This window comes from Nothobranchius furzeri, chromosome 1 (assembly GCF_043380555.1).
Source record: "Nothobranchius furzeri strain GRZ-AD chromosome 1, NfurGRZ-RIMD1, whole genome shotgun sequence".
Taxonomy (NCBI): domain Eukaryota; kingdom Metazoa; phylum Chordata; class Actinopteri; order Cyprinodontiformes; family Nothobranchiidae; genus Nothobranchius; species Nothobranchius furzeri.
In genome coordinates, this window is record NC_091741.1 from 34,667,676 (window position 1) to 34,686,248 (window position 18,573).

The 18,573-nt window shown below is 41.3% G+C and overlaps 3 protein-coding genes across 3 annotated transcripts in view; 2 read left to right on the forward strand and 1 right to left on the reverse strand.

Annotated features, from left to right (window-relative positions):
* LOC107395250 (F-box only protein 15) overlaps positions 1–2,136 on the forward strand; it is a 38,559-nt gene extending 36,423 nt beyond the window's left edge. The window contains exon 11 of the mRNA XM_054739899.2: positions 1,739–2,136. Coding sequence (XP_054595874.2) covers positions 1,739–1,996 — 258 coding nt within the window. The 3' untranslated portion in view covers positions 1,997–2,136. The remainder of the gene's footprint in view (positions 1–1,738) is intronic.
* A 1,725-nt stretch (positions 2,137–3,861) lies between these two features.
* Positions 3,862–13,142, forward strand: LOC107373056 (zinc finger protein 501). Its single transcript, XM_054739902.2, has 5 exons — positions 3,862–4,587; positions 6,223–8,804; positions 9,480–9,590; positions 12,941–13,004; positions 13,077–13,142. Exons 1-2 carry the CDS (start codon positions 4,419–4,421, stop codon positions 7,125–7,127), a joined length of 1,074 nt encoding a protein of 357 aa, XP_054595877.1. The 5' UTR covers positions 3,862–4,418; the 3' UTR covers positions 7,128–8,804; positions 9,480–9,590; positions 12,941–13,004; positions 13,077–13,142.
* Positions 10,362–12,367, reverse strand: LOC129163290 (E3 SUMO-protein ligase ZBED1-like). The gene is made up of 4 exons (XM_070553961.1): positions 12,264–12,367; positions 11,975–12,114; positions 10,797–11,862; positions 10,362–10,692 (listed from the first exon to the last, which is right to left on the reverse strand). Exons 1-4 carry the CDS (start codon positions 12,316–12,318, stop codon positions 10,367–10,369), a joined length of 1,587 nt encoding a protein of 528 aa, XP_070410062.1. The 5' UTR covers positions 12,319–12,367; the 3' UTR covers positions 10,362–10,366.
* Positions 13,143–18,573: the final 5,431 nt, after the last annotated feature.

Here is an 18,573-nt window from a genome sequence, read left to right on the forward strand (position 1 = left end):
CTGGGCACAGGCCCAGGGGCCCACAGCCACAAGGGGGTCCACGTGAGCAGCAGTCTTTTTATTTATTAATTTTTTTGTGCAGCAGTCTTAACGTTGGAGAAAGAATTCCTTCGAATTTCAGACATATATCAGATAACCAATAAGATCGTGATCATTTTTCTAAACCAATAACGTTACATAATTCGTACCGTGCATCTGCGGTAACCATAGTAACATGCCCCACCCCTAGACTGAAGTCTATAAATAAGCACTGCGCTCGCTGGGCGGATTGTGGGTAGTACGTAGGAGAGGCAAAGATGAGCGAAAACAGAAGCGGCTGCTTTAAACGAAAGACAGAGGAGAAGGAGGCATGTTTGATCAAAAGTATTCCATCCATTGACACGTTTTTTAAGGACCTGGCTGCCGTCTGCAAACAAGCTGATGTACTCACTGCACTGTACCCATCAGATCTGGATGAAAATCTGGCAGATGAAATGATCCAGTTTCAGTGTTTCAAGATAAGACTCCTCCAAAACTACTGCAGGTTCTTTTAAAATATAGTCTACAGTTCATCTTCCCTAATGTGTTTGTGGCCCTGCAGAGTTTTCTAACTCTACCAGTTACAAATTGTGAAGGGGAACAACCATTTTCACAAATGGCAAGAATAAAAAATGAACTGGGAACAACACAAACTTAACAGCGCCTCAGTGCACTGTCACTGATGGCTATTGAATCTCAGCTTGTCAGGAATCTTGACTTTGATGATATCGTAAATTAGCTTACTAATAGGAAGGCCAGAAAACAGTTTTTTGGCAAGAGAGGAGACCAACAAGAGGAGACAAAAAGAGGAGGAAGGAGCCAGGAGTCAAGACGAGGAAGGGAACGGGAGACATGAGGAGGAAGGGAACAGGAGACATGAGGAGGAAGGGAACAGGAGACAAGAGGAGGAAGGGAACAGGAGACAAGACGAGGAAGGAGACAGGAGACAAGAGGAGGAAGGGAACAGGAGACAAGACAAGGAAGGAGACAGGAGACAAGAGGAGGAAGGGAACAGGAGACAAGAGGAGGAAGGAGACAGGAGACACGAGGAGGAAGGGAACAGGAGACAAGAGGAGGAAGGAGACAGGAGACACGAGGAGGAAGGGAAAAGGAGACAAGAGGAGGAAGGAGACAGGAGACAAGGGGCTAAGCACATTGTGCCCAGGGGCCCCTGCAATGATAATCTGGCCCTGGATGCCATGTGCATCCTCCGTCACAGGAATATGCTTACTTAAATACAGCTGCATACTGAGGGAGTAAACGACTTAAATTAGGAGCAATGCTGCTACTTTTGAAAATATTCATATTATAAACACGTTTTTTAATCGGTGTCCTTCCTAAACAAGTGAAAGTGAAACTTAAAGGACAACTTGGATGTGTTTTCTTCTTTTTTTAACGCTTTCCTGAAAAGTATTGGATCGGGACTCGGTATCGGCAGATACTCAAAATCAAAGGACTCAAAATTGGATCGGGAGCAAAAACGTGATACCAACATCTTTAGTTTTATTGGTATTTGGATGAAAACTAAACTGTTTTTGTGACCTTTTCTGTTCTAGTATTACAGGTGAAACATTTAAAACGCCTTTCAGTCACGTCTTCGGCTCAGCTGTGGATTAATGCCAGACAACACTGTGGTTATTAGTTTAGCTTCATAACTGAACGGCTCAGGGCGAGTTGTGTCATTCTCACCGTTTAGAAGCTCTCCTTCATGTTTTCATAGAACTGCTGCTTCCTGAGTCTGACTCTGGTGGACGAGTTCCAGAAACCCTTCTGGTGCATCAGCTCGCCTGTTTACACCGTCCCGGTGCCGAGGGAGGACTACGGCAGCGACAACTACATGCTGCTGTTCCAGCAGCCAGACGGGAGGGCGTACATGCAGCTGGTTTGGTTGGAGGAGCAGAACCAGTTCCTGCTCATCGACCTCACCATCAGCATTCCTGTTCATAAGATCAACCGACGCTTCAGCAGGACCTACTGACACCTTACGGTTGTTTTCTGTGGTGTTTTCATGTCTCTGCTGACATTTGGTTCATAGATTCTGTTCAGATGGATAATTTATTGATATTTACTTTAACCCTTATGGGAATTTTTTGTTAAATAAATAATTTCAGATGCAAACACACGACTGTTTGGTTGGTTGGTCGGTTGGTTGCATCCAGCTCACAGTCATCTAACATCCAGAAGATGATTTCAGCTCGGTCTTGAGGAGGGACAGTGGCTACAAGCTCCTTAGAAAACACACTGTCATTAACTTATTATTTACTTATAATTTATTAAGTTATTATTGTTACTACCAGATTTAAAGAATAAAAGCATCACTCCCTGTTCTCATCTCCACTTCCTCCTGACTGAAGTCCTGCAGCGCTCACTGGGCTTTCTGGAAGATAGTTTAGCATTTAATTATCTTATTTAAGGGAAAAATTCATTAAGTCAACTTCATCCAGCATTTCCAATCCCAACTAAACCCCAACTTTTTTATTTCCCTCAAAATAATATTTAAATGTATTTATAGTCTGCTTTATTACTATCTCACATTTCATACACAGAAGCAATTCGGCGTGCTTTTGGTATTTATACATCTGTAGCCTAGATTTAGTTTTTTGGTGTTTGACTTTTTCAGCACCTCCAAATCTGAGACCACGGTTCTCGACCGGAAAAGGGTGGTTTGCCAACTCCGGGTCGGGGGAGAGGTCCTACCTCAAGTGGAGGAGCTTAAGTATCTCGGGGTCTTGTTCACGAGTGAGGGTAGGAGGGATCGGGAGATCGACAGGCGGATTGGTTCGGCGTCTGCAGTGATGCGGACGCTGAGCCGATCTGTCGTGGTGAAGAGGGAGCTGAGCCAGAAAGCCAGGCTCTCGATTTACTGGTCGATCTACGTCCCAATCCTCACCTATGGTCATGAGCTTTGGGTAATGACCGAAAGAACGAGATCGCGGGTACAAGCGGCCGAAATGCCACATGTTAGCACATGTTGGTCATGGTCATGAAAATAAACACCTCTGGGAACTCCTTCAAGACTGTTGGAAAGCCATTTCAGGTGACTACCTCTTGAAGCTCATCAAGAGAATACCAAGAGTGTGCAAAGCAGTAATCAGAGCAAAGGGTGGCTATTTAAAAAAAAAAAAGAATATAAAATTTTTTTTCAGTTATTTACCTTTCTTGGTTAAGTACATAACTCCACATGTGTTCATTCATAGTTTTGATGCCTTCAGTGAGAATCTACCAATGAAAATTAAAAAAACACATCGAATGAGAAGGTGTGTCCAAACTTTTGGCCTGTACTGTATGTGGTACTTAAATTTAAAGGATAAATAATGATGTGTGAGTTTCAGCTATGTCACTTAGAGATCTTTTAGCTCGTTTAGGTGTCTGTTTAGTTTTGTAGACTACACAATCATGGGGAAGACTGCTGACCTGACATCTGTCCAAAAGACGACCATTGACACCTTCCACAAGGAGGGAAACCGTCATTGCTAAAGAGGCTGGCTGTTCACAGAGCTCTGTGGTGAGCACATAAGGACAAGATGTCTTGATAACTGACTTTCAGCAGTTTATGGAAACCCTGACACATTCCAAAGGACATGTCCGAATGACTACTGCGGAAGAATTTCCCTCTTCAGATCATTTTCTCCTTACATTCAATATGACTCTTACTGCTTTACACCATCAAACCTCTTCATTTAGTTACTGTTTTGGAATCTTAAAATATCAACATGGACAATTTCCAAACATGTGACATCAACATGTGTGAAACACACAGGCCTAGAAACAGTATCAGACACTTCAAAACCTTAAAAATAAGACAAAATTATATTAAACCCTGGATTTAAGTGTTTCTGCATTTTAAAAGTAAACTCACTCCTACCTCATCTGCACATTTCCATTCATCTTGTCATGTAAATATTCTACTGTAGTTACAGTATTTTCACATGTCAAATCAAATCAGTCTTAGATATTTTTACATACACATACATTATTCACAGGACAACCTTTATATTCTTTTATTTAATATTTTTGTTAATCTGCTTTGCTGCTGTTACACCAAAACTTCCCCAATAAAGGAATTTTCTGTTGTATTTGCAGAGGTCACCACTGGCCACTAGGGTGTGCTGCGGTCAAGCCTCGAGGGAAAAAGGTGTATTCACGGAGTGTATTTCTTCAGTATTTCTTCTATTCTGGTTTTACATTTAGCCACAAACTCATTCAATTCCTTTAAAAATCTGTGCGTTTGTGACTGGAGTCATTAGCATCCGAACAAGTTAGGCTTTAGTTTCAACCGGCAGGGGGCAGAAACACCTTAAGTTAACGCTGCATTTAACCAAAGAAGAAGGCCAACCGGAAGTCAGAGCGGGAAGCAGAGCTAGTCGTGGAGCTAGCGGTCGCCCTTGCTAAGTTTAAGAATGGCTAATTTAGGGAACTGGAGGGAGTCAATCAGGCAGCGGTTAGCTGCTGCTGGAGCAGACATACTCGCTGAGTGTGAAAACGCGATCATCCACACGGAAGAGCAGATCCTCCATCAGCGCAGAATGCTGGACGCCATGAAGACAGAAGCGAGGATGCAAATAATCGGTACGGAAGCTTTAATATTAGTAACCGTGTTGTTGGAACGTGTAGATGGGCTTAAAGAGCGTAACTGACCGTTTACTGTCGCTTTAAAATTCAGATGCTTTTCTCGGGCCAAATAAACGACGTTGGAATTAGCATTCAGGTTGGCTAAAGGGCGATGCTGCTAGAATGTTTGGATCAGCTTCAGTTTGCTAACTTCGGTTCAAACCTGCACTAAAGTTTTCACAATTACCAGCAGAATATTTTAAACACAAAATAGGATTTATGGGAACTCCTACAGTCTCCGTTAAAGTTAATTAGGGACATAGTTTTCTTTAAATCTGAACCACATGGCGTGCAGCTCCAGTCCTGAGGAGGCGCACGCGGGAATGCCAGCGTTGCTGTTTGTGCTGCTTTAAAAAATCTTTATTAACAACTTTCAAACAAACACTTGTTTGACAGAATTAGCATTAATCGCTGTCTACGTTAAACCTTAGTCCCAATATTCAGAGCCCTAACCCTATTAATCGTCTTAAAAGGAACTTTTTGCATTTTGGGAAAAAGAGAAAATGATAAAAGAAATGTTTATAATATTGAAGATTGATTTTCCGTAAACATTCCAAATGTTTTTTTCCTGATCAAAGGAAAAAATATTTTTAACCACAACATTAAATTGTTGACTCAGCAGTCTGTAATATAAATATGTAAACAAGTGATTAAATTCTGGCGTGTCGTGTCCCAAAATAAACTCCAGCATCAGTTAACTATATATTTCACCACTTTCCAACAGAGAAACACGTGGTTGTGACCATCACATACTCAATATTTCAATAATTATTGTTGAAAATGCGGACCTACAGAAAGGACACTTGAGCCAGTCTCCGTAAGATTCCCAGCAGTGGATTGTGGGTGATAACCTTTGCTGAAGTCTGCATCGATGCAGAGCTAGGCCCAATCCCAACACTCACACTTCCACATGTGCACCCTTCAATTACGCGATCCCGACCAGGGGTGTGAGCGCGTATGGTGTCCCGATTCTCAAGTGCGGAAGTTGATCACGCCCCTTTTGCACCCTTGATCCACTTGACCCAAGTAAGTCTGCATCGATGCAGACTTGGGTCAAGTGTATTACCCACAATCCATTGCTGCAGGAGAACAGGCTCAAGTTCCTTTTGTGAAAACATATATTTTCTAATAAAAATAGTTTTAGGACTATTAGCTGGTGCTCTAAAACTTTTAGACAAAGCAGCAAAAGGTGCAAATTCATGTCAAATAATAATTTGGTTGTTTGTTTGAAAGTTGCTAATAAAGTTTTTTTTAGTAGCAAAGCGACCAGCATCCCGGTCTGATGACACGATGCTCCCTGTCTCAATCTGGCAATTATTTGCACACTTGTGCACTCGAAGCGTTACGGCGCACTTCCTCCAAGTGCACTTTGCTGAAGGCCGGTAAACGAACAACCACCCTTCTAAAGGTTTCATAGCTCAGACCTTTGATATCATTTCATATTCATATCAAACATGTCTGGACACAAATAAACAGACAAACTATGTTCAGATATCAGATTATAAGCTGGCAGATCGACGACAAAAACACAGATAATTTGTTCAAATATGTCTTTTAATTCATAAACTCTTTTTTGTATGTTCCTCCAATAAGATGACATTAAACGGGAGGAGGAGGAAGAAAAGGAGGTTCTCCCTGATGATCACCTTTCTGACCAGGAGGAGCCTTCCGGTCTGGAGGAGGATGATCTAGAACCTTCACGGGTTAAAGAGGAGCAGGAAGAGGAGCCCTGCACCAGTCAGGGTGGAGAGCAGCTTGTGCTGAAGGAGGAGACGAGTACCAGCTCGGAGACTCTCGGTGCGAGGGGCTTCAGAGGAGAGCTTCTAGGTGAAGACACCTGCAGAGACGCCTCTGAGGAGGAATCCCAGAGGAAGCGTGACCGTAAGACGGGGGCCAAACGGTTTTCGTGTGAAGTCTGTGGGAAAGGTTTTGATTATCGGGCTTCTTACGTACTCCACATGAAAACGCACACCAACGAGAAGCCCTTGGGTTGTAGAACATGTGGGAAAATGTTCCGGAGAAGTGATAAACTTCTGCTGCACACGAGAACGCACACGGGCGAGAAGCCGTACCTTTGTAACATCTGTGGCAAAAGCGTTTCCGACCCTTCTAGTTTTAAGAAGCATTTGTCGAGCCACTCGGACGATAAGCCGCACACCTGTGTGACGTGTGGTCAAAACTTTAAATACACGGACACTCTGAAGATCCACATGAGAATCCACACGGGCGAGCGGCCGTACGTCTGCAGCCTGTGTGGGAATAAATTTGTTAACGCGTCGAAGCTGAACCGCCACAAGAAGACCCACACGGACGAGAAACCGCACGTCTGCGACACGTGCGGGAAAAGATTCATCCGCCTGCACGGCTTAAAGAATCACATGAAAACACACACAGGTGAGAAGGTGTACGCCTGTGTGGCGTGTGGAGAGGGTTTCAGCTCCGTCTGTGGTCTGAACCGTCACACGAAGGTCCACGCAGGCGAGACGTCGCTGGAGTGAAGCGTCTCTGATGACTAAACAAACCAGAAAGATCCTTACAGAGACTTTAGGTGGGATTGCAGCACGGCGATGGCAGAAGTCCGTAGTTTACTCTATCGGAAGGATTTTCTCATTTCAACCCAAAGTTTTTCTTGTACTTTAAGATTCTGAGAGTGCAGAGAAAAAATGAATGAGTGAATATTAACCAGTAAAATGTTGGTTAAGAAAATAAAAACGTAAAACTGAGCAGAAATCTTTGTTTTGTTTTGCTGGTGAAGCTGAACGCAGCCCAAAGAGTGTTCATCTCTGTTTGGATTATTAATAACAAAAAACGTTGATGCAGTGATGGAGGTGAACGCTGAAATGATTATTTTGCCTTTATGTCGGCAAAAACAGTATACATACAGCGGCCAGCCCAAAAAGCCTCCGCCGGGATTTAACTGTAAGACTGGTAGGAGGATGTGGAGGATAGGGCTGTCCCGATGCAACCTTTTCACTTCCGATACGATAGCGATATTGCAGCCTTCAGGATTGACGGATACCAATATCAATTCGATACGATAGCAGCACAAATCCTACAGACTGACTGTTTCGGAGTGTGGAATTTGTGAAAGGCTTGATCCAGTGATATTACTGTGTCAGAGAACAAGAGCCAATAACAGTAAGTATGAAAAAACAAATAAATTTTTCTTAACCATTGGTTGCAAAAATGTGAACCTTAACGGACTGCTTGGATCGGAGATTTTTGATGCCGTCCGATATAATCCAGCAGCGAAAGTTTCATCTCCTAAAATTAATCCAGATTTTCATCTTTAAAAATTAAACAACAGAATTTCAACAGAATATTTTTCAGTTTTTATTCCGCAGCAGATCTTCAGCAGAAATCAGGTGACCTGGTGACCCGGGCCAAAGCAAACGTCAGCCAATCAAATCATGCTCATTTGACCATGTGACACCTTGTTAGGGATTTTATCAATCACCTAATACCTGCAGCAAAGGGAAAAGAGACAATCACACGAGTTACTGTTTGCAAATCAGGGCAGATGCTCAAAGGCTCGAGGCTTACAACTGCAAGGTGCAGCTGCCCTTCCAGTTTATTTATCTCATGAGATAAGACAGGAATGCGTGTGTGGGGGTGGGTGTGAATAAGAACGCTTTCAGGCATAGAGTAATACATAATACATTCAGTTAATGGGATTAAAGGCACAGTCTGCAACATTTAAATGTAGAATAACTTTAAAAATGTTTGATTTTGACCATCTGACCCAATTTTATTAAAAAAAGTAAATAATCTTTAATATTTCAATTTTCTCCTAAGTCCCTCCCCTGCCCTGTAGAGCTCAGCCAATATTTCTGCAAGCCTAACGCGTTGACCAATAGCGCTGCGTTTCCACCAGGGGGCAGCTGTCAATCATCGAGCACAGCGGTCTCAGCGTGTACAATAGTGTCACGCGCCTCACTCGGCTTACTGCAGAAACATGGAGCAACAAAACCCCAAATTACCGATTCCTCGACTGCCTTCCACATCTCAGAAAACATTTAAAAAGTTTTAAAGCCCTTCTTCAAAAGTGGCTCTAAGACGTTTGAGACAGTCGAGTAGAATTTACATTGGAGATTGTTTTACACACGATGGAGAGATTTTCATGATCTACACGGCCTGAAAACGGATGAAGAGTTGGCAAAGTATCTTTTAGACAGGTAAGTTATTTATTGTTTTTCGGATAAATTTACTTATAATCTTTCTTTCACTGAAAGAAGCAATAGAGCAAACAAGCTTTGTATGCTTGGTGTCCTATTGGCTAATGTAGCATTAGCTTGAATGCTAAGTCGACATGAATCGATGTTAGTCAAACTAGTTATGCTATATTTGGAAGAAGTATGAGTAACGAAAGGGGATTTTAGTTTTTTTGTTTGTATGGGAGCTAATGATTAGTGTGGCGTTTAACTATAGGCCACATCAGTATATTGTTTTAAGCTCTTGTTTATAACTTCCCCGTTAGCGGGGTTCAGTTAGCATCTTGAAAGCTGAATTAGGTGTTTACACTTTCCTGAGCTGCGTGTTTGATTAAAATGAGTAATCAGCAGCTCATGTAGTACTTGTAGAAGTCTGAGGAGATGATTCAGCAGTTAGAATTAGGTGTGATTGATCAGGAACGTATCCAAAACCGTACGTTTCCATTAGCACTGAAAGACATATTGTGCTAACCTGGGTGGGCCACGTGTACAGATTACCGTCTGAGTTTGTGGTCTTACCTATGTGAAAACTCCATATTAAAATAAAAGGAATGATAATCAGCTCGTGCAAAAATCTGTGAAGGCTGGGGAGACTTGTTTAGCTTGTGATCACTAATTTTTGGGCTTTGTTTTTTACAGTCATCAGTCCAAATATGAAGCATCAACATCTACACCATTGAAGCGCCAACTGTGTATTTCTCCAACACCAGTGCCAGCTCTGTCTAGCATTCATGGAGAGTCATCTGAAAGGTAAATAGCTGCGTAAAAACCTCTACCAGGAATATTATAATTTTGCCTCTGTTTGTTTTAAGTTAGTGGTGGATTATTTTGAAAAAATTCTAGAAATGGGATAATGAATGACTATAAAAAATGTATAGAAATAAATAGTAAAACTACATTTTATGTAGCGCCTCTCAAGATAAAACTCTTGAGGCACTTCACAACAACAAAATTAAACATATTTTAAAAAATTAGATTTTTATTTCAAAGTTTATGAGAAAAAAATAACACAACTGTGTTTTTAAAATGTAAAGAGAGAGACAGGAAATTATTTGTAAATAAGGAATTCAGTGGATACAGAGAAATGCGTAATAAGTAGAGGGAGAAAAATAATAGTGATGGAATGATGATACCTCAAGGAGTGTATTGACACACTAGACAAACTGTGTCGGCACTGTACTGACACTGTGTTGGTCACTCAATAGCGACACCTGCAGTATTTCTAAAATCATTGCAGGTAAATAAGATGGAAAAGCTTACATGCTGCAAACCCACACCAGGTGTGCAAAATTTAATTTCCTGTAATCAAAATATATCATTATGTAATTTAATTTACTCAATTTAAGTTAAGTTGTTTATGAAAGGAGTTTAACATTTGCTTATAACCTTTGTGTAAATGTTACAATGAGTTGGCATGTTAAATCTGAATGTGTCTAATAAAAATCAGAAGTAAAAGTTTTAACTTATGTAAATGTGTTAACCTCTGTGTTAGATCATACAAAATAAAAGACTAAATATGGATTCATTTATGCATTTTTATTGAGGAACAAAAGTTTGTGCAGTGTGTTTGCTCCAAGGCGATTTCTCCTCTTAGACACCAGTTCCCCTGCCTTAGAAAACACTCTTTCACAGGGTACAGATGAAGATGGTGTGCATAAGAATTGAAGTGCGAGTTGATAAAGGTGTGGATATAAATTCTGGTTATTTTTCCAATATTGTAATGGGTCTTGTGTTCTCGGTGCATTTCTTTCAGCCAGGTAGCGTTGGACTTCAATTATGGAATTGGCTGTAGTATTAGAGGTCATCCTGCTCTCCTCAACCTCCATATCAAGGTGCCTCCAGAGATTGTGTCCTAACAAATAAATTGGAAATAAGTCTGTTAATCATTGGTTTACTATCACATGACAAACTTCCGCAGAAATAAACAAATATTCACAAAGAAATGTGTTTTCATACCTGAACTGTGTTCTGATCCACGTGAAGTGCTAGGCTCCTCTACTGCTGGGTCAGGCTCATGGCTCCTCATTTCAGCAGCACACTCTGACTTCAGTCTCTTGACAGCTTCAGTTGCTTTCAGTGGACTAAAAAAGCCAGCAGTTTTAAACCTGGGGTCCAACAATGTTGCCAGTGACATCACACTGAGCGATTCCATGTTGCAGATGGACTCGGTTAGCCGCTTTGACAGATTTTCAGCCAGCTGTTTAGCAGTGGGTTTTGTCACCGTTGAAGATTGATGTTGAAGCTCAATGTGGATCATTCTCATCAATGGAATAACCTTTGACCCCGAGACTCTTTTTTCCTCAGAGAGTTCTCTTGTGGCTTGGTAAAAAGGAGCAAGCACCCTGAGCATCTCTTCAATGATTTCAAATTCTTCTGGAGTCAGTGGAGTGAGATCAGTTTTTAATGAGGCCAGTGACACCCAGACTGCCTCCTTCTGCTCAGTCAGTCTCTCCAGCATGTGGTAGGTGCTGTTCCATCGTGTCGGCACCTCATTTATTAATTTATGCAATGGTGTTCCCAGCTGTTGCTGCATTTGAGTGAGCTTTTCCTTGGCCATGGTGCTTGATCGAAAGTATGTCACAATTTGCCGTGCTTTGTTGCGTAGTTCTGTTAGTGTTGAGATTTGATCACATGATTTTCTTACAATTAAATTTATGGAATGGGCAATGCAAATGGTTTGCCGTACTTGCAGCATTCGAGCACATGCAATCATGTTTGCTGCTGCATCAGTGACAAGACACCTGACTTTGCCTGCTATGCCCCACTCCTCCATGAGGCTCCTTTTAACTGTGGCCATGTTTTCTGCAGTGTGTTTCTGAGGGAAATGCTGCACTCCCAAGACTGATGAACAGAGTTCATGGCTTTCTTTGTCCACATAGTGGCAAGTAACGGCAAGATATGCCTCCATATTAATGGATGTCCACATATCAGCTGTTAAACTAACAGCAATGACGCTCTGGAGGTCCTTTTTTGTTTTCTCCTTTTCCTCTTCATATTTCTGGCTCACCAAGTCCTTGATGACCTACAAGTAAACATACCAATACTGTAATACCAATGTTACATAAACACACACACACACACACACACACCATGAAAGTAGTTGATTAATTAAAGCAAACATTTCTTAAACATACCTTCCTGCTTGGTAGAACATATGAGGGTGCAATAAGCTTCAGGAGCTCCCTGAATCCCTCATTTTCAACAATGGTGAGTGGCTGGCAGTCTTTGATGATCATGTTAACCACAGCATCATCCACTGCTTGCTTGTTAGGAACTGCAAGCCAAAAGGAAATACTTTTTTAAAAGCTTTAAAAAGCTTATGAAAAGGATTTTACAAGCAATACTACAGAGTCACACAAAGCCTTTTGTGTGTAATAGACTAATTTTGACAATTCAGATTTTTTGGTGATAATTTCAACATACCTGGGGTATCTACCAATTCATCGTTGCCATGCCGAGCTCTATAATGCCTCAGCATTGATGAAGTGCTCTTATTTGTGTAAGACAGCTCTGTGGAGCAGAGCCGACACTTCACCTACAATAAAATAAATAGTTAATTTATCTGAAAACAATTTAAGCCTCTTACCAGAGAAAGACTACAAACACATTTACAATACAGAAATAACAGTAAACGTTGCCAAATGGAGAAAACAATTTACCTTTTTTGGCGTCAAAAGATCAAAATTATTCCAGACTGGGGAAAACTTCTTGGAACGATCCATGAAGTCAGCGGAGAGAAGTGAGCGTGAGGTAAGGAAAAATCCAAAATCAAACAGCAAACAGCAAAACTCTAACCAACAAATCCGCAACATGTCGATACAGTTTGCTTCCTTATAAACACAATTTGGCGCGGCGCATCCAAACGACACACAATCCTGTGTCGGTCACGTGATATTTTCTTAAAGCGATACACGCACCGATACGGGGTTTCACTCTTGTGCAGTCGACACTGTGCTGACGCGCCAGTGTCGTTCGTCCCATCACTAAAAAATAAGGAGAGGGTGATGATGACGGCCAATAGACGAGGTCTATTACCTTCAAAATGACAAAATATGTATTGATTCTAATCATATTCTTGTGCTTGTATTTTATTGTCATAGGGATGATAATTTGGAGGAGGTGATGGAACAAGGTGAAACTAAAAAAGAAGGATCTTCACAAATTGTAAGTACAAGGTTGTATCTGTATTTGGCTGTCACATTTGTCAGGAAAAGTAAACAATAATTACTTTTTTAGGTTATCTTGTGTGGGAATTGAAGCAAACATTGACGAGGAAGAGTTCAACAATATTCAAAACTCTGTGTAAGTATTCAGATGTTAATAAAATGTGTCTAATTTTTAGAGCTGAAACAACTAATCGATTTAATCGATTATAATCGATTATTGAAATAGTTAACAACTTTTTTAGTCATTGATTAGTTGTTTAATAATCACATTTTACAGCATAAAGTTATTTTTACCACAATCTGACATCGGTTACAATCTGTTAAATTTGCCGCCAGTGTGTGGCAGTAGTGAGCCACTGATCTACCAGTGGAGCCGTAGAAGAAGAAACGAGCCAATAAGTGCCCTCGGTTTTCATGACGTAACACGTTACTGACGCTCATCTTGCTGTGAGAGATGGCGGAACAAGAAGAAATACGGAAGAAAAATAGAAGCGACAAAACTGAAGAGAAACCCGACAAATACCTCACGAGTAAGGGAGCACTTCACTCTAGATGCCATGAAAAGACGGGTGACCTGCAAAATATGCTAAAACCATCTAGCATAGCACGGAAGCACGACGTCCCTAAGTGAACATTTGAGACGAAAACATGTGGGGGCTGATGCAGCAGAGGAAGAGCCAGCCCGGTAAGTAACAGAAAATAAGCTAAATATAGTGGTCATCACTACACGCAGATCCAATTTGGGACTTAGTGTTTTAGCTGAGTTCGTTATAGTGGATGTTAAACATGTTTTTTTGCTGCGTCAGTCTACGGTGTTCTACTTCTGATTGACTAAATGCAATAGTGAATCTCCGTGTTGTGAATCATGCGCTTGCCAAATTTAGCACGTCTGTTTATAAGAATGTTCTCGTTAAGAGAAAAACGGCACAAACCCATAACTATGTTCCTCATTCAAAAAAGGACAACTCCGCGGAGAAAAATATACAGACGAGCGGTGTCCAGGTGAATATAATGCAGCATAGTTGTACGCTTTCAATTTTTAAATACAGGAGAAATTCAGAAAGTCCCTTTTTTTACTGTTAAAAGGCTGTTTTACTATCTAACACTAAAACACCTCACAACACATTTTTGTCAAAATAAATGATCACTGTATATTGTTAATTAATTCAAATAATATAATATTGATTTAGTGTTGTAGTGTGTGTGCTGCTTTATTTTAATTGTGTACTTATTTCAGTCAATTTGTGTTTCTTATGCAGAAGAAAACAAGCAACGATGGACAACTACATGGGGAACAAGACACTCACCCTCCAGCAATTCTACATTATTTTTTATGGAATTTACCTCTTATATTTTGATGCCAAAAAATTATTCTGGACTGATAGTTTGCACTGTTTAGCTCATTTTACACCACTGACTGTGTTCATGTGCAATAAAATAGATTGCAGTCAACTGCACAATTCTCTTATGTTTTTCTTTTTCTTAACTGAAATGTATTCATCACTTGAATAGGTTAAACAGCTAAACAATAACAAACAGATTAATCGATTAATTGAAAAAATAATCGACAGATTAATCGATTATGAAAATAATCGTTAGTTGCAGCCCTACTGTAAGAAGAGAGGCGACTTGAGTACTTTGGAACGGACACATTGGGACCGGGTCAGGAGTTCTGGTACTGACATGTTGGGACCGGATCGGGAGTTCTGGTACTAGGAAAAGACCAATGAACAACTTGAGGTGAGTTTGGGAGTCAGGGAAACTAATCGGAGGCTAGTGTCTAGCTAATAGCAGGCGAGGGTCTGAACATATGCGGCTTTCTTGTGTTGGACATGAGGAGCTGACAAAATTTGTGTCTTTTTATTTAATAGTTTTTTTATTCAAACTAACAAGTACAGCAACGGTGTAGCTATTCGTTTCTATTTCTTAGTTGAATTATCAGACTCCATGCTGCCAGGGCTCACTGCTGCCCTCTGCTGGTTTGGTCAGGTTACAGTCATAGTCCAAACGGGTAACGTGGAGCTCCTATGTCCCTAAACCGCTACTGTACTTTAAGATGGTGGATGACCATGGAGGGTCAACCACAGTTTATGTATATAAAAATGTATAATTACAAGTTGAGAGGAATATTTAGACTTGACGTTGATGAGAAATGTTAGTGAAAAAGGACACGTTTGTGAACTGGAAACACAGGATGATAGTAAACAAGCAAAAATATCACACACTGGGCCTTTAAGAAATTATATAAAGAAAACATTTTTTCCAGATATAGAGGATCACTAATTTGTATATGTACTGTAGTGATAATATACATATACGTTATCATAATTGATGTTGATATTTTTGAGTTGTTGGGGTCTCGGGGGTCCTCCCTAGATTTTTGTCAGGGATGCAGAATTTCATCTATCAGCTAATAAATGATTTATGACTCTGAACAGGCGTCGTCAAACACACGATGTTCTAAAACACCTATAATCTATGTTTAGAACATAAATTCACCTTTATTTTACCCCAAACCTAAGTCATCAGAACGAGAGCTGAAATACCATCCAACCATAGGAGAAGCCTGCTTTGTCTTTAGCATGCATTGCATGTATTGGGTCATGAAGTCCATGCAGAGAAGTACCTACCTGGTTCCTCCACACACGTGTTTCATGAGCATTTTTAACTCAGAAGGACCCCTGAAGGACTTAGTTGTTCGTCCTTTTATCAAAACTTATTTTGAGCCTGAGAGGGTTAAATGTCCAGGCGGGGAATTGCTTTGCAACACTCCCCAGGAGACGGAGAAGTCCGAGGGCAAACTGTCTCCGTCTGTGCGAGCGTGTCTCTCCCTCGTGGCGATGACGGAGAAGTATAAATTAGGCTTAACGTGCCAGGATTTTAGGATTTTGGGTTGGGGGTGAACTGGAGCACCCAGAGAAAACCCCCACGCAGCACACGGAGACACAAATGATTAGATCTGTTGAGATCTCACCTGTGCTGCGTTTTTTTTTTTTTTTTTTTTTTGTGTTTTAGTACCTGGTGGTGGAAGAAGCTACATCCTAGACACATAGTATAAAACTTCTTTAAAGAGCAAGTCACCCCCTACCAGATTCTAACTCCACTCCCACTTCATGTTTGAAAAATGCAACAAATGCTGTTGCTTGGCAGACCGAGAGGGCGGAGCCGCTAACAAATACAAACACACACAGGCTCACGATGGAATTATGACATCATAATATACCAGATGACATCATAGCATACCTCTTGGCCAATAGTGGTGGCAGATTTAAATTCAAATACAGTGCAGAATTTTTCCCTGACGACGGCGCAACACTGACAGTTTTAGGCAGAATATTTGAATTTTAACCAAGATGCACTGAACTGCCAAATTATTGACTACACGTGTCTGCAGCATGATTAGACACTCCTTTATATAGTTTATCAGCAAAAAAAAATGTGATTTGGGGGTGACTTGCTCTTTAACGTCGTGGCATTTTAAATCAAGAGCCAACCCATCTAAGGTGTTGACTCTTAGTCTACCTAAACTAGAAGCTCTGGTAAGCGTAATTGTTAGAGCTAAAATATTTCACCCATTCCTGTTTCCTCCAGCAGAAGCTCTTGGAGAACTTCAGGTTAATTTTCGGCTCTTCTAAACTTTGAGCCTTTGTTTAATCCCTCGTGTTACTGTGTGTTACTATTTACTAAATTTAGATTGGCTGCTCGTATTATTTCCTCCGCCTGCATGTCCTGTTCCTGCAGGTTTGCAGTGTCTACTCTCACCCATTCAGTTTCTTCTCTCTGAAAATTTTACATTTTCCTGATTAAAATTCTCTGTTTCCTAGTTTTAAAACATCTAAGCCCATCCCAAGCTCCTTACTTCACTTGTATATGCTTTTCTGATCTTCATTGGTGTTCTGGAAGAAGACATCTCCAGTAGAAGTCAGATTGGTCCCAGCTGGATCCTAGGCCAGATGTAGAAGGCCTTGGCTCTTCAGCCTCCCAGTCTTCTTCAGCGCTCCCATGGACTGGCCCGGGGTTCTCTGGAAGCTCATCGTTATCATCATGAAGACCGGGAACAGTTGGGTACCCGTCACTGGGTACCTGGGTACTCACAGTTTTTTCTAAACTCGGTTCTTCCAGATCTTCAGACGCAGCTGTGGGACTGTCTGACTCGTCCTCCACAGGTGGCTGCTCGTCTTCCACGTTTAAAGATGCTTTCTGCATTTCTTCCCTCAGTTCCATCTTTTGTGTTTCATCATTATGAGGACATGCTGCGTAGCCAGGCCCCCTGTATTGGGTACCAAGTAACAAGTGCCCTCTAACCCACTGCTGGGTACCAAGGTACTGGGTACCTAACGAGTATTCAGTTCCCAAGACATGGTCAGCCAGAGTTTGTGCCTCCTGAAGAATCTGGGCTGAATCTTTTTCGTTCTCTTGAGAGTCCATCTTCTGTTCTTCTAAACTCTGATTCCCAGCTTCTAAATACTGGAACTCATCTAGGAAGCATTCATGCTTTTCTTTATGCTCCTCTTCTGAATTTGTCTTTGTTTTTTCTAAACTCCGTTCCCCCAGATCTTTAGACGCAGCTGTGGGACTGTCTGACCCGTCCTCCACAGGTGGCTGCTCGTCTTCCACGTTTAAAGATGCCGCGTTCAGTTCCAACGCTTGTGGTTGCTCTTTCAGCTCCTGCCTGATCTGATCTAAATGTTTCTGGTCCTCTTGAAAAAGCTGGAGAATTCTTCCAATTTTTTTATCAGTGTCGTCCATTCTCGCTTCAAAAATAATTTTCTCTTGAGTCAAAAGTTCAACCTCTTCTTCCAGAGCTCGTTGTTTCTCCTTTAAAAGATGATTTTCTGCTTCCCTTGTTTCCATAAACTCTAGTTCCTCTTCCTCCAGGTTTTGTCGGAGCGTTACTAAACTGTCTCTCTCTTCCTGAAGAACCCATTGAATGTCCTGAATGATCGGCTCTGGATTTATGTTTCTCTCTTCAGAGTCCGTCATCTGTTTGAGAGTTTGTTGCCTAATTTGGAATTTTTCCAGCTCTTTTGCCTGTATTGCCTTATTCTCCTCCTCCCATCTGAACTTTGTTAACAGGAAATTTGTCTTTTCTTCCTCCAGAGTTTCTCTCTGAAGTCTCAGACCCTCCAGCCCTTCTTCTAGAGCCGTTTCCTTCTCTTCTAAGATCGTACCTGCTGCAGCAATCTCTTCCCTAAAGTCCATCACTTGTGTTTCCAGACTTTGTTTTCCCAAATGCAAATTGTCTAATTCTTCCTGGAGGATTTCGTAAATCCTCCCTTGTTCCATCTCTGATTCTGACTTAGTCATCAGGAAACGTTGCTTCTCTTCCTCCAGGTTTTGTCGGAGCGTTACTAAACTGTCTCTCTCTTCCTGAAGAACCCGTTGAATGTCCTGAATGATCGGCTCTGGATTTATGTTTCTCTCTTCAGAGTCCGTCATCTGTTTGTCTAGACTCTGTTGCCCAGCTCGTAATCTTTTCAGCTCTTGTTGGAGGTAAGCCCGTATTTCTTCATTCTCCTCCTCCCATCTGAACTTTGTTAACAGGAAATTTGTCTTTTCTTCCTCCA